The sequence below is a fragment of the Delphinapterus leucas genome, chromosome 19 (assembly GCF_059928025.1).
Source record: "Delphinapterus leucas isolate spDelLeu-1000000601 "Yukka" chromosome 19, BTC_Dleu_Yukka2, whole genome shotgun sequence".
Lineage (NCBI taxonomy): Eukaryota > Metazoa > Chordata > Mammalia > Artiodactyla > Monodontidae > Delphinapterus > Delphinapterus leucas.
The window spans coordinates 24,859,913-24,875,423 of NC_143147.1; the positions used below are offsets into that span (position 1 = coordinate 24,859,913).

Here is a 15,511-nt window from a genome sequence, read left to right on the forward strand (position 1 = left end):
GATGTGAGTGGTATCTCTTTTTTTGTTGTTGTTGTTGTTGTTGTTTTTGTTTTTGTTTTTGCGGTACGCAGGCCTCTCACTGCTGCGGCCTTCTTCCGCTGCGGAGCACAGGCTCCGGACGCCCAGGCCCAGCAGCCATGGCTCACGGGCCCAGCCACTCCGCGGCATGTGGGATCTTTCCGGACCAGGGCACGGACCCGTGTCCCCTGCATCGGCAGGCGGACTCTCAACCACTGTGCCACCAGGGAAGCTCTCATTGTTGTTTGAACTGCATTTCTTTGATGGCTAATGATGTTGGACATCTTTTCCTGTGCTTATTGGCCATTTGTATATCTTATTTGGAGAAAGGTCTATTTGAGTATTTTGCCCATTTCTTAATGGAGTTATTTGTTTCTTTTGTTGTTGTATTTGAGTTTTTAAGAAATGAAAGTTTGCTGGGGGGAAGAAAGTTTCCTGAAAGCATTTATTTCAGGAAAAGTTTATAGTATAGGTGAGTGGTTGTAGAACTGACCCACAGGCCAAATTTGGCCTGCCACCTGTTTTTATACAGCCTAGGAGCTAAGATACATTTTACATTCTTTAATGATTGGGGAAAAAATCAAAAGGAATAATATTTTGAGATGTGGGAAAGTTATATGACATTCAGATTTTCACCATTGATAAATAAGTTTTATTGTACCACAACCACCTTCATTCCTTTATATTTGTCTATACTTTCCTGTTACAAAGGCAGAGTTGCATAGTTGCAACAGAGCTTGTATGTGGTAACTGTCATAACACTGCTGCTCAGTGCACTGCTAACTGGACTGACACGGTTCAAATGCGGCAGCATTTCATGTACCATGTGTACCTCTGTATTGCGGCATTTTATTTTTTTATTATCAGTATATACCTATCATGCCAAAAGAAGAAAAGAAAAAAGTGGGTTTTCAGATGGCAAAACAGATATATATTCTGAGCTCTAATTTCAGCATTGGTTTTTTTGGACCTAAATGCACGCGCAAAGGAAATTTCCTAATCCATTTGACCATGCAGTTGAGGAGCTTCCACCCAGCCTTCAGTTGGAACTGATCAATCTGCAGTGTAATGATGTGTTAACAGGCAATATCAAGAAAAAAATCAAATATGATTCTGTAAATGCCTTCCAAGTGATGAATGTGCTCAATTAAAGATATGTTTACAGATATGTGTCACTATTGGCAGTGTGTATCTGTGCAAAAAGACATTTTCAAAGATGAAATATGTAAAATCTCATTACAGATCAGCATTAACAGCCGAACACTTGCAATTGATTTTCATGATAGGGAATGCTGACTTTTTTTTTAAATTGAAGTATAGTTGATTTACTATTGTGTTAGTTTCGGGTGTATAGCATAGTGATTTGTTTTTTGTTTTTGTGGGGTTTTTTTGCAGATTATATTCCATTATAGGTTATTACAAGATAGGGAACATTAACTTTGAACCCTAATTAAGCCAAATGTTATCCCTCTAAGAGGAATTCCATCCTTCTCATTAGTAGACCTGTATAGTAAAGGTATACTCAGTTATTACTATATTTTTAATTTCATTAATAAATTATTATTTAATTTCATTAATAAATTATTAATTATTATTTCATTAATAAAAAATTGATTATCTCTTGCTATGTAAGTACCTACATGATATCCTTGATTTTGCCTGTTGACCCCCAAAGCCTAAAGTATTTGCTATGTAGCTCTTTACCAAAAAAGTGCTGACCCCTGGTATAAATATTAATCTGAGCTATCCCTTAATCTGACCCTGATTTACTCTTCCTTAATCCTGGTTTACTGTTCCTTAATTGGAGTGTTTATTTCTAACTTGCTCTTAATTCAGTATTTCCCAAATTCACCTCATAATAGTCACAAGGTGTACTTGTTAAAAATACAGATTCCAGGGGCTTCCCTGGTGGCGCAGTAGTTGAGAGTCCGCCTGCTGATGCAGGGGATGTGGATTCGTGCCCCGGTCCGGGAGGATCCCACATGCCGCGGAGCGGCTGGGCCCGTGGGCCATGGCCGCTGGGCCTGTGCGTCCGGAGCCTTTGCTCCGCAACAGGAGAGGCCGCAGTGGTGAGAGGCCTGCGTACTGCAAAAAAAAAAAAATACAGATTCCATTCTGATTCAGCCAGGTGCTATATCTTATGATTAAGAAAATTTGGGAAACAGCCTCATACTTGAGAGATTTACTTCTCAGCTTAGCCTAGCAGTACATTAAATCCCCACTGTTAGTTTGTTCTTAATTCTCTAATTGCTACTTTTTTCTTAGGCCTATTATTAGTTCTGCTAATCTGCTAATCCTCCCTTCCCTGTAAAACACCTACTACCATCTGTTAGTCATTTCTTAGGTGGACCTGCTTAAGGTAAAATCTGTAACTTTTAGAGACTATATGCCTTGATTTATACAAGTACAAGCCTTGAGTCTAAGCTTATAACAGAATCTTTTATTTAGACAACATTTAACACAGATTTGAGGTAGGATCATCAAAAAGATCATATTCTAAATTAAAGCCTGAATTCGAAATGTTTCCAGTGATGACGGACTCTGTATGACCCATGGAGTCCTCTGCTTACCTAACAATGAAAAAGATCTGTGTGAGGGTTTAGATTACTTTATATGCAAAATGAGTTTATTTTATTACTGCCAAAATATTTTAGTTTTATTAAAGTATAATTTTTAATACTTTAAAAAAGTAGTCATTTTTTGGTGTTATATTTTAAGAGGTTAATATTTAAATATTGTATTGAGCTAGTACCTTAGAGTACTTTTGCTTCTGATGCATTTCAAGCTTTAATGAAAAATGCATCACTGTTTTTCTTCAATTACTTTTTTTTTTTTTTTTTTTGCGGTACGCGGGCCTCTCACTGTTGTGGCCTCTCCCGTTGCGGAGCACAGGCTCCGGACGCGCAGGCTTAGCGGCCATGGCTCACGGGCCTAGCTGCTCTGCGGCATGTGGGATCTTCCCAGACCGGGGCACGAACCCGTGTCCCCTGCATCGGCAGGCGGACTCTTAACGACTGCGCCACCAGGGAAGCCCCTGGGGCTTATTTTTAAATAGTCAAATATTTGTTCTATCCATTACAAATCCTAAAATAAAAGTTGTCAAAGTACACTTCCAGCAGCTTTTCTTATAAAAGTTGTAGTGTCAAAAATGTAATTTTTTAAATGTAATTCTTATCTCGTAATAGGAAGTTAGTAAAAGACTTGTACACTTATCGACCAGTGCTATTTTGTCACCTGCTTGCGAATCATTACATTTTATATCCCAGCTTTGATATATACACACACACGTGACAGACCAAAACATTTAGTCCCATTTTGCTGCTAGAAGGTCAAAAATCAGAGAAGTTGGGGGGGAAAAGCGTTTACTGTAGTTTTATGTCAGCTCAAATTCTTTATGGAATGAGAGAGGGCATTTCTTCTTTATATGACTGGAAGAATGAATCTTCCCTAAAGATGAATTTCTCTTTTGCCCATCTTCAGAGGGTGTGTGGTCATGAAGGGAGAGTGTAACCATTCCAGATCGGTCCAAGTAAATATTGCCTCATTTACTTAAAGTGGCTTGGGTATAAAAGGAAATGGCTTTGCTTTAGTTCATTTTTCATGTTGGTTGTATTTGATGTTATGTATTTGGCAGTGAAAACATTCAGAATTCTTCTCAGCATATTTATGAAAATCATATTTTAAAATCCCAGCTATTTACATTAAAACGATTGTTTCTTTTCTCAATGATTTATAGATGAAACCAGCCTGTATAAAAGCCCTTACTCGTATATTTAAAATATCTGATCAAGATAATGATGGTACTCTCAATGATGCTGAACTCAACTTCTTTCAGGTAGCCTTTTATTTCAGATATTTGTGTATCTTGGTCTTTTTTTGCTGAGAAGAGAAAAAATTTATTGGCTTGAACAATGGTATTTTGATAAACATGCATCTCTTTCATGTAAAAACTCTCTTTCACATCAGGCTATTTAATCTTTACCTAGGGGATAAAACTCTCTTATGCTTAGGAATTGAGGGGACTCTGAGAGTGTCATTTCATGGTGTACAGTGGGTTTATTAAGGATGACTTGATGTCTGAACTCTGAATTATTTTTCTTTCTCGGTTTTGTATAACATAGCTACACAAAGAGCTCTGTGTTTTAGGAACATGATGGGGAGAGTAGGGAAAACATGTCCTAAGTATGACATGTTTTACTTAATACAAAATAGAGGCTCTGCTAATTCAGAATATGTTTCCTTTGGTTGCAACTCTTTGATTTAATGTTGCTTTGTGGATTAATATTTGTATTATTTGTGGTTTTAATGCTGATTTGTTTTTAACTTTATTTTTATGTTTTTTGCTAGAGAATTTGTTTCAACACTCCGTTAGCTCCTCAAGCTCTAGAAGATGTCAAAAATGTAGTCAGAAAACATATAAGTGATGGTGTGGCTGATAGTGGATTGACACTGAAAGGTGGGTGAATGGTGCTTTTTCCCCCTTTTGAATTTAATACTTTCAAAATTTAGCAGAAGGCAAAAGTCTATAGTATTATCTATATTTAGGGAAATGTTTGTATTTACTAATATACCTAAAATCTAACCTGGATGTTTAAGAGTTGGAAGAGGCAGGCGTTGGTGGGGATAATTATCTTTACTGTGAGTATAAATTAGAGGTAGGGAAATTGATTGGATCTCAGGAGTGCAGAGGTCCATCTGAGGGTAAGAGATTTCAGAAACAAATTTATCTTAAAATTAAAATGATTTCATTTGTTTTTATCATATAACCATGTGAATGTCAGTAAACATATAAGTATGAAACATATTCCTTGGGATATGTTTTTGGTCCTTTCATGTAGTGCCATCTCTTGCTGACCTGGGTGTATCTGTGAAATGATTCTGAAATCAACTCTTTGAGACACTTGTGAACATTGTTTTGGTTTGACCTTCCATATGCAAAACTAGTACACATATGTTCAGGAGTCTAGCTCTTGCCGTTATGTGTTACATGCTTTTCTTCCTTGTGACTCTACCCATTTTCACATCAGCTATATTTACTAATTTATTTTATTTCAGGTTTTCTTTTTTTACACACACTTTTTATTCAGAGAGGGAGACATGAAACTACTTGGACTGTGCTTCGACGATTTGGTTATGATGACGATCTGGATTTGACACCCGAATATTTATTTCCCTTGTATGTACCTTTGGCTTCTAATTGATTTCACTTGCCAGTATTTTAAAGTTTTATTTAGCACATTGGTAGGTAGGCTCTGAGCTACTCAGGAATAATTTATACATTTATAGAGCCGTTTATAGCAGGGTTTCTCAAACTCGGCACTATTGACATTTTGGACTAGATAATTCTTTATTGTAGAGCCTGTTCTACGAGTTATAGGATGTTTATTAGCACATCCTTAGATGCCAGTAGCACCTCTTCCCCCAGTCGTGACAGCCAAAAATGTCCCCTCAGGAGTGAAATCATCCCCAATTGAGAGCCACTGATTTATAGCATGGCTCAAACTCTTCCTCTTCTTCTAATGAAGAATACAAGTATCTTTTTTTATTCATTTTATTGAGGAAGGAGATAAAAGATGCTAGACGAACTTGTTTTTAGAGTCAAGGGATCAGAAATATATTGGTTAGCATTTTTCTTTTCTTTAGTCCTGCTCCTCCCTAAGTTTTATAGCCTGTTCTCAGCTCAGGATAAAATAAGTATTTTTCCTAAACGACCAGTCTCTTTGTGGTTGTTTTTCTTTAGATAATGATATGTTTAAGTTTTGTATGTTTAATGATGAACCCAGCATCACCCTGAAATAGGAGACTGCCTTGCTATAGGATGCCTCTCCCATACCCAAGGGAAGTAGGCTTTTCAGGGAAGTGACTTGCCAAGATCTGGCCTTTGAGCCTTTCGCCTTTTTTCTTCGCTTTTTCAGTAGCACATTATCTTCATGTTCTCCTTTTTAATTTTAACATAGCACTGCTAGCTATCCATGCAAGGGTTCAGAAAAACTTTGTTGTTGTTTTTCCTTCCCCATCATTAAGGAAGCAAAATTTCTAGTTGGATTCCTGGTCCATTAATCAGTTCTAAGTTAAAACTTCCCTTGTCAAAGTTATTAAATCTTGGCTCAAGTAATTTCCCAGGTTTTTCAGTAAATATATATTGAATGAATGCATTTGTCCCAGGACTTTTTTTTATCAAGTTTTCTTTTCTGTGCCATTTATGTGGGTAGATAAATTCTACGGGAGGTTGCTTATTGCTTTCTAAAGTATGACAATAAGGAAACTCCATCTTTTATGGCTTTGTGACTTACACTAAGATCTCTTTTAATTTCTTTCTGCGCTCTACGTTTAATTTTCTGTAAAGGAGCCCCTTCAAAGCCACCACTTGAGTCTTCTTATTAAACTCTCTGCCCCTGTCCTTCACACTGCTGCTAGATTAATAGATATACAACATGGATTTTGCCATGTCACTTACCCTTCAAGACAGGATAAAGCCTAAGCTTCTTAACCTGGCGTAGGAGGTCATTCATGATCTGCTCACTCCGGCTCACTCCCTGCCTTCATTCTAGAAGTAAATACTAAACTATTTCTGGTCCACCAATCAGATATTGTTTCCCACTCCAGGCTTTTGCCCATGGTATTTTTACTCTCTTCCTCCCTCTGCCCCCAACCTAATTCATGTCTGTTATCCTTCAAGTCTCAATACAGGTGACATTGTGTCTCAGCAGTGCTGACACCTTCCCATCCCCAGGCCAAGGTGTTCCCTTTCACAGGGGTTCCCCTAGCATCTGTAATTTACCCATACTCAACAGTTGCCTCATTCTGTTGAGATAGTGAGGTTATCTACTTGTGGTCTGTCTCCAGCTTGAATGTGGTTCCTTAGAGGTAGGGAGCCTGTCTTGTTTTTATGTCCCCAGTACCTCTCTGCATTTGATAAATGTTTATTGACTCGAATTTAGGGTGTGTCAGAGGTCAAATCAGGCAGAAATAACATCTCTTCACGTCATTTTCAATTCATTACAATGTTGACATTGTTTAAAGCTCATAATTTTGACTTATAATTGGTTTGTAGGAAGAACAACCCATTACAGTTTGATCAGTATTGTCTGTAAATTTTTTAATACAACCTGCCCTTCAGATAGTTAAGAAAACTGTCACCTTGGAATGAGCACTATTATGACTCTTCTGAGAATTGCCATACCACTGCAGTGACTTTCCCTGGGCAAGTCTAAATGGCTACAGAAAACATGTTCTGTAAATGCTGTCATCCTACAAAAATACTTGTTGCAATTTCATGTTCATTTCTCCAGTTAAATTTTAATATTTGGTTAATGATTTATTTTACTTTTTTTTTTTCATCAACAGGCTAAAAATACCTCCTGATTGCACTACTGAATTAAATCATCACGCATATTTGTTTCTCCAAAGTACTTTTGACAAGCATGATTTGGTAAGCTTTTAGCTGCAGTTTTCCGTGATATATGATAAAATATTTTCCTGTGAATGATGTAACTCTGATCCCTGAGCTATTGGGTATTCCTGTCACATAGCCAAAAATTACCCAAACTTTCTTTTTTTTTTTTTTTTTTTAAACATCTTTATTGGAGTATAATTGCTTTACAATGGTGTGTTAGTTTCTGCTTTATAACAAAGTGAATCAGTTATACATATACATATGTTCCCATATGTCTTCCCTCTTGCGTCTCCCTCCCTCCCACTCTCCCTATCCCACCCCTCCAGGCTGTCACAAAGCACCGAGCTAATATCCCTGTGCCTTGCGGCTGCTTCCCCCTAGCTATCTACCTTACTACGTACCCAAACTTTCTTAAACTAGCAAAGATACTTTCTCATATTATTTACTTTATTATTTTCTCAAGATGAAAAAGTCTAGTTTCTGATAGACCCTTGCATAGGTTTCCTTATATATGTGTAAGGAGTTTTCTTGATAAAATGTAAAATTTCTTCTCATTTGTTAGTTTTTAGAAACATAGCTTTACTTGATTAGGGGGCTCTTGCAGTTGGGAATTATCCTCTTAGATATCTAAATGTTACATATACTTTCTTGTGTATCTTCAGGATAGAGACTGTGCTTTGTCACCTGATGAGCTTAAAGACTTGTTTAAAGTTTTCCCTTACATACCTTGGGGGCCAGATGTGAATAACACAGTTTGTACGAATGAAAAAGGCTGGATAACCTACCAGGGATTCCTTTCCCAGTGGACGTGAGTATAGAGCTCACTTCTTTCCTCTAGAGTTACAGCTAGTTTGAAATTATGGTGCATTACATTCATCATTTTGTATATTTGTCAGATCTTGTGAAGTGCTTCAATGATAGCTGCCTGTGAGCAGGATTTATAGTGCTGCTGCTACCTCTGAGATGAACTATAGATGTTCTATAAATTTATCAGGAAGGGATGTGTTTGCTTTTGGATGAGGTACAGGGAAACAGTAATAAGTCATATAAAAATGGAAGTAAATTTTAATACTTAAAAATTTTTTATTGGAGTATAGTTGATTTACAGTGTGTTTTAATACTTTTGATTAAGGGAAACATCATTGTTATTGTACAAATCTTGTATTTTCAGAATACGGGGAGAGCATATTTTACTTGACACTGAATTCTTACTTTGAGGGTTTTTTTGTTGTTGTTGTTTGTTTTCAGTGAACTCTTAGACTTAGTGAGGGTGTCTGCAGTCTTGTTGACCTATTGTCTAGGGTGCTAAAAAAATTCTCTGGTTGTGCATAATGACATAATTACTTTAGCCTTGGCGAAAATAACTTTCTCAACACCAGGATCTGTTCTTTTTTCAGATCATACGAAAGGTTAACTATTTTCAAGTGTCTTTTAGCCTTTCAGTTATTTTTTGCACCTTTTGCAAACCTTTTCAGATTTAATTATCATTAAGTCCTTAACTAGCCAGTGTTTGCAGTACAATATGTAACTTGGGAAGCAAATAATATAAAATATCCCTGCTCTAGATCTTACCAGCTGCTCACTGCTCATCTGTGTGGCCTTGCTCTCTCCGGGCAGGTGGAATAGATACAGGAGCCCCTTCCACCCCCCATCTTGCATTCTCCTCCCTTTCATTTCTGCCCTAAGGATGTCACTGTAGGAAAAGCCATTGTTGGGCACATGGGAAATTAAAGCAGTCTGACAAAAATTATCTGGGTCTAGTGGTAAAATTATTTGAGCTGTTGTAATTTTTTTTTAAATAAATATTCATTTAGGAACTTTTCACATTTTAAACTCTTCCCTTTCCTAGGCTCACGACCTATTTAGATGTGCAGCGGTGCCTGGAGTATTTGGGTTATCTAGGCTATTCAATATTGACTGAGCAAGAGTCTCAAGCTTCAGCCATCACAGGTAAGTATCTGAATCCTATTTAATTAGAAAAAAATTTTTTTTAGGATTCCAGTTTCATATGTAAAAAGAGTAAAAATAAATGCATCTTCATTAGTCTTCCATGTCTATACTATTTGTTTTCCCTTGATTTGGTAATCACTTTTGAGGTAAGCTGCTTGATTTAATTGTTTATCAAAAAGGAAAGAGTAGAGGTTTTACCTCTAGTCTCCCCCTGAGGGTACTTCATTGATGAAAATCGGGGAGGGCTATGGGCATGAAAAGTATTTACCAGTCTATCTTGTGTTTTAATTTTCTTTAAACATTAAAAACAGTGCCTATAACACATGATCCTGGTATTCAACTGATTGTACATCTCTCAGTTTTATAACCTTTTTCCACATTAAAAAATCTTTCACATATCTTGTAATGTTAACCAGGCATTCTTGCCAGGCAATGTGCTCCACTTAAAGAAAACCCATAGATATAATATGAAATAACAAATTAGGGAACTGATCATTTCAAGAAGTTCTTATATCCTGATTTGCGGGGGAAAATGCCATATCTTACAGGAAGCCCCATTACAGGAAGACAGCCTTTGTGAAATTGACAGAGCAAGTACCCTTCAAAGTACTTAACCAGTTAGACAGTATTTAATGCAGCACCAAAGACTAAGGAACTAATTAGCCAGCATGAGGTTCTTTCACTCAACAAAATATTGTGGCCATATTTCTATAATCAATAAGTATACTAATATATCTATAATATTTATAATATTATATCTTTAATATTAGATAAAGTATCATCATATGGATATTCTATAACTTAGCTACCCCATAATTATTATCTGTTTTTTATCACTTTCAGGTTTTTTTGCTATAAATAGTGCCTCTTGGTGAGCTTTCTTGTAGTTGAATCTTTGGGTATAGTTAAAGGAGGTCTCTTTACCTCAAGAAGAGATGCCTCGGGCTTCCCTGGTGGCGCAGTGGTTGAGAGTCCGCCTGCCGATGCAGGGGACACGGGTTCGTGCCCCGGTCCGGGAAGATCCCACATGCCGCGGAGTGGCTGGGCCCGTGAGCCATGGCCGCTGAGCCTGCGCGTCCGGAGCCTGTGCTCCGCAACGGGAGAGGCCACAACAGTGAGAGGCCCGCGTAGCGCAAAAAAAAAAAAGAAGACATGCCTCATTGCTCTGCTGATACAACATTGTTTTCAGGGCTGCCTCTTTTACAGATTTACCTTAGAAAGTCCAGTTAACCCTAGCGTGCATATCCTCTTTCCATTTATAGACCCAAGAGAGTGCAGTTTTGAGATAGCATCTTTTAGTTTATAATTTGTTATGAGAATAATTTATAACAGAAAAAAAGATGGGATATAGTATTGGCTGTATTCATTGTAATTTTCATTCATTTTTCAGATATCATTTTGTTATGTAAACGTACTACTTATTTTATGATGAAATGAATATCATTTGGTTACTAGAAGTTTACAGCCGACTTTCAGAAATGCATCTTTTTCACTAAGTGGGGCCCTTCTGTATTATATTTTGTACTTTATTTCACATACCGCTTGACTACTGTACAGTATGTTTATTGATCGAACACTTTGTAAAAATGATAAATAGCAATACGCTATTTTGCAGAATGTGAAATGAAGGCTCAGTAAATCTAAGCAGTACATAATTAGCTTTTTTTTTCTTTTTAGTAACAAGAGATAAAAAGATAGACCTTCAGAAAAAACAGACTCAAAGAAATGTGTTCAGATGTAATGTAATTGGGATGAAAAACTGTGGGAAAAGTGGAGTTCTTCAGGCTCTTCTTGGAAGAAACTTAATGGTGAGAGTTCTCAAGAAATAGAACTATACTCAACAGATATTTATAGTCACTGAGTTTACATAATTTTTTCATAACCATTTACCCTTTTAGATGATTAGTAGAACTGAGTGACCTATGTATAATAGTAAGGTACAACTAAAGTGTAACAATAATCTCATTGAACTAGCTTTATCTTTGCTTCATTGATGTTAGCTATCATTTGTCTTTTTTTTTTTAAACAGCTTTTAGATGGGGGTTAAATAAATACACATATGAAAGCATCAAACACAGTGCTTGGCATGAAGTAAATGTACAGTGAATATTTTGAACCGAATACTGATACCTAATTCTGACTACTGACTTGAGTAAGGAGATTGACATATTTGTAGATGAAATAGCAGGCCAAATTATAGTGTAAGAATTGCCAGCAGGTGGCTCTGGAATACACTTTCAGTGATATCGTTTACTTCCTTTTCAGCTACTGCTTTCCCTGTATGCAGAACAAATGCATCTTTTATTTTAGACCTTAAGAACTAAGAAACAAAATCAATATCCCCTTTGTATTGATAAATAATACATAGTGTAGGGAAGAATGTCCTTTTTTTGGTAACACACCATACATGCAGAGCGCATGTGTTGATGAAAACTAGTTCCTGTAATTTCTTACTATAAATACTGAGATGTTTTTGGTTGTTTTCAGAGGCAGAAGAAAATTCGTGATGACCATAAATCATACTATGCAATTAACACTGTTTATGTATATGGACAAGAGAAATACTTGTTGGTAAGAAATTTTCTGGCATATAAAGATTATTAATTATTGGGTACATTTTAAATGACTCTTTGAAAACATAATTAGATTTAATTTAATGGTTTTTGTGTGATTTATTTTTTTACTTGGTTTATTCATTAGAATTAATTTTAATTCCCTTGATCCATGTGGTGATTACATGGGTGTAGATATAAGTAAAAATTCATCTATCTGTGTGCTTAATTGTATGTTATACCACGATAAGAAAGTAAAAAAAAAAAAATTAAATCCTCTTTGCTCTTTCTTCCACTTTTATTTTTAAAAATTATGTCCTCTATTGTTGACTAGAAATTAGTTTGCAGACCTTTGTGCAGGGGTGGGGTAGTTTAATCTGTAATTGAATCAGGTTGTATCTGTTTAGCAGGGAGGAGTGTATTTAACAAGTGTGGTAGCCTAAAAAATGATTGAAAGAATGGTATGACTGAAAAGATAATATGAAATAGTAAAAAGAGGTTTTATGTTCTTTTTGGATCCAGTCTGATTTTGGTTTGAATGCTGGTCCACCACTAATCAGCTGTGTGACCTCAGGCAAATTGCTTATTCTCTCTGAGCCTGAGTTTCTTATTAAGTTAACTAATATGAGAAGCTCCTGACAAATAATAGATACTAAAGAAAGTTCATTCCCTTTTTTTTTTCTTTTTGGAAGTAGTTTATTCTGCTAGACAGATAATCACGTTGAATTTTATGCATATTTTGCTCTTTATGATAAAAGTTCTTTGTCAGTTTCTTGTTAAACCTGTTTATCTCTCATTCTTCTCCTAAGTATAATTCTGTATATTGGGTACTCAGTAAATCTTGCTGATTGTTAACTTTCCGGTTCTATTGTTAAAACCATTCATTGCAAATTGATGTCTTTCATGTCTCTGAATATCCATGCTCTAATAGTGTTTTATTTGGAATATATTGAGTCACCTCTGACTTTACACTTCCCTTTTCTTCTCTTCAACAAAGAAGCACTATCTTATATAGCTCAATACTGAATTTTACGCTTGTTGGATCATTATCATATCACAGATGGGATGTTTCTTTAGAGATTTTATAATAAACATTGAAAAAGAGTAGGCAGTGAAGTAGAACAAAATAACCTTAATGTACCGTCCTTTGCTTTGTGGTTTTTTTTTTTTTTTTTTTTTTTGCTTTGTGTTTTTGATTGGGGAGGAAAGGTGGTGTGGTAAAAAGAAAAAAGACTTGGGAATCATATCTGAGTTCAATTTTTGGTCTGATGACTAGTTAGTTGTGCTATCTTTGGCAGTTGACCTAATCTCTTTAGCCTGTTTTCTTATCTATAGTATATAGAGAATGCATGTAAAGGGCCTGCCTAGCACACTTTAGTCACTCACTAAATGTTAGTTTCTGTAGGACCTTAATCACCATTTTTCATCTTCAAAAATCAGAAACTACTTGTTTATCTATATGTCTTACTTCCAAAAATAGTCTGAAAATTTATGCTTAACTAGTATTTTTAAATTAGGAAGTCAAGCTAAGCAAATAATAAAACATCATGACTTTAATTTTACATCAGTGTTATGATACTTATGTTTCTGTCTTTTTCTTTTTACAAGTTGCATGATATCTCAGAATCGGAATTTCTAACTGAGGCTGAGATCCTTTGTGATGTTGTGTGCCTGGTATATGATGTCAGTAACCCTAAATCCTTTGAATACTGTGCCAGGATTTTTAAGGTTTGTTGCTCTTTTGGTCTAAAACCAAGTTTAACTTTATAAGGAGTTTAATGGAATTGTAATGTGGTGTTTTCTAACCAGGGAATTGCAAGAAAATTATTTGTGGAGCTTTTCAAAAATACATACATTTGTGTCCTATCCCTAAAGGTTCTGGTTTCATTCTGAGGTGGTAGAGTCGCAGACATCTGTATTTTTAAAAGTACTTTTTTCCACATGTGACTCTGATGTGCGTTCCTGGTTAACTGGTTAAGAACCTCTGCATTAATGGAAGGTCTTAGGAATGCACATGGATTATATGTTGCCCGTTATACCAAGAATAATAATAGAGCAAGGGGATAAACCAGAGGCTTGAAAAGTTATCAGTTACTTTGAGATTATCAACAAGATTCAATAAGAGTAAAAAAACTGTATGTACGAAGGAATTTACTCTAGCATTGTTTTTAATAGCAAAAACCTGGAAATAATCCAAATGTCTAACAATGGGAAGATAGTTTACCAAATTGAGACAAAATGATCCTATGAAATTTATGTAGCCATTAAAAATAATGGTTTTGAATTCTGAAAACATGGAAAATTCAGTATTATATTTTTAAATGGTTATGTCCGGCATGACTACAACTATGTAAACATATATATACGCATGTACTTAAGGACTAGAGGTAATATCAAAAATTGAAAATAGTGTGCTTTAAGAGGGAGAATTTAGGTAGATTTCTTTTTATTTCAAAGTATTGTTTCTTTTTGAAAAAAAATTTTTTTTTCAAATTGTAGTGAATTTGAAAAATTGTTATATTGTTACCAGCATTAGAAAAGTGGCCCTGGTCGTCTTATGCTACTGACCTAGACAACTGCCAGTCTTTGCCTCTTAGTTTACTTTCTCCCTGAAACTGCTGATGCTTTGCCTATCTAGAGAAAATTTTTAGTGCCCATTTAATTAAGTTTAGTAATTTTTGAACTTGTCATCAGATTTTGATTTCACTTTTTATTCTGTAGCAACACTTTATGGACAGCAGAATACCTTGCTTAATCGTAGCTGCAAAGTCAGACCTGCATGAAGTCAAACAAGAATATAGCATTTCACCTACTGATTTCTGCAGGAAACACAAAATGCCTCCACCACAAGCCTTCACTTGCAGTACTGCTGATGCCCCCAGTAAAGACATCTTTGTTAAATTGACAACAATGGCCATGTACCCGTAAGTACCTGCTCTGCCATGATTTTCGTTTTGCATGGTTTGTGGTAACATTGCATGCCTTTATTAGCCATGAGGGTGGAATCTCTGTCACGTAGAAGTTGTTCAGCAACAGAAAGAGACTTTGTAATGAGAAGGGACAAGTTTGAGTAAATGCAGGTTTGGTTTGGGTACCAGAAGAAAATTATATCAATGGTGCTTCTGATACTATTTGACTATATTTGAGCAGGCTGTAACTATCTTAATAGGATAGTGCAATAACACTCAGCCTCTCACCCATCATTAAAAAGATAGTCTTACTGCAGTAAAATGGAATTGACATCATGCTAATAAGGCATTTCCATATGAACAAAAAGTTAACTTTTATATTTTTTCTGCTGATTAATTGACCTTGAGTATGTGAAGGATTCTAAAATCTTTTATGAATTTATGTTTAAATTATGGGTATGTTTGAGTTCAGGATATAATGGCTTTTTTTAGTGCTATAAAAAGTAGTTGTAATTGGGATTCCTTCTATATAAATGTTTTATGTTAAGTGTTATGAGCCACAAACTTTATGTACATTTATTGTATATCTCTACATGCATATGCACAAGCACATAACTGTGGTCATCTTTGTAGTTTACTAACTGCCTTAAAACTGCATGGTTCTTAATGGCATTCTCCTCAAGTAC

General features: G+C 35.8%; 1 protein-coding gene across 9 annotated transcripts in view; it reads left to right on the forward strand.

The window, feature by feature from the left end:
- RHOT1 (ras homolog family member T1) overlaps window positions 1-15,511 on the forward strand; it is an 83,525-nt gene that overhangs the window by 30,660 nt on the left and 37,354 nt on the right. For all 9 annotated transcript variants that reach the window (XR_016388906.1, XR_016388907.1, XR_016388908.1 and 6 more), the window contains exons 9-18: window positions 3,755-3,853; window positions 4,366-4,474; window positions 5,074-5,194; window positions 7,366-7,450; window positions 8,077-8,222; window positions 9,264-9,364; window positions 11,042-11,172; window positions 11,852-11,935; window positions 13,525-13,644; window positions 14,638-14,840. Coding sequence is in view for 5 of the 9 variants with exons in the window: in XM_089900785.1 (XP_089756911.1) it covers window positions 3,755-3,853; window positions 4,366-4,474; window positions 5,074-5,194; window positions 7,366-7,450; window positions 8,077-8,222; window positions 9,264-9,364; window positions 11,042-11,172; window positions 11,852-11,935; window positions 13,525-13,644; window positions 14,638-14,840 (1,199 nt within the window). In the remaining 4 variants the exon portion in view is untranslated. The remainder of the gene's footprint in view (window positions 1-3,754; window positions 3,854-4,365; window positions 4,475-5,073; window positions 5,195-7,365; window positions 7,451-8,076; window positions 8,223-9,263; window positions 9,365-11,041; window positions 11,173-11,851; window positions 11,936-13,524; window positions 13,645-14,637; window positions 14,841-15,511) is intronic.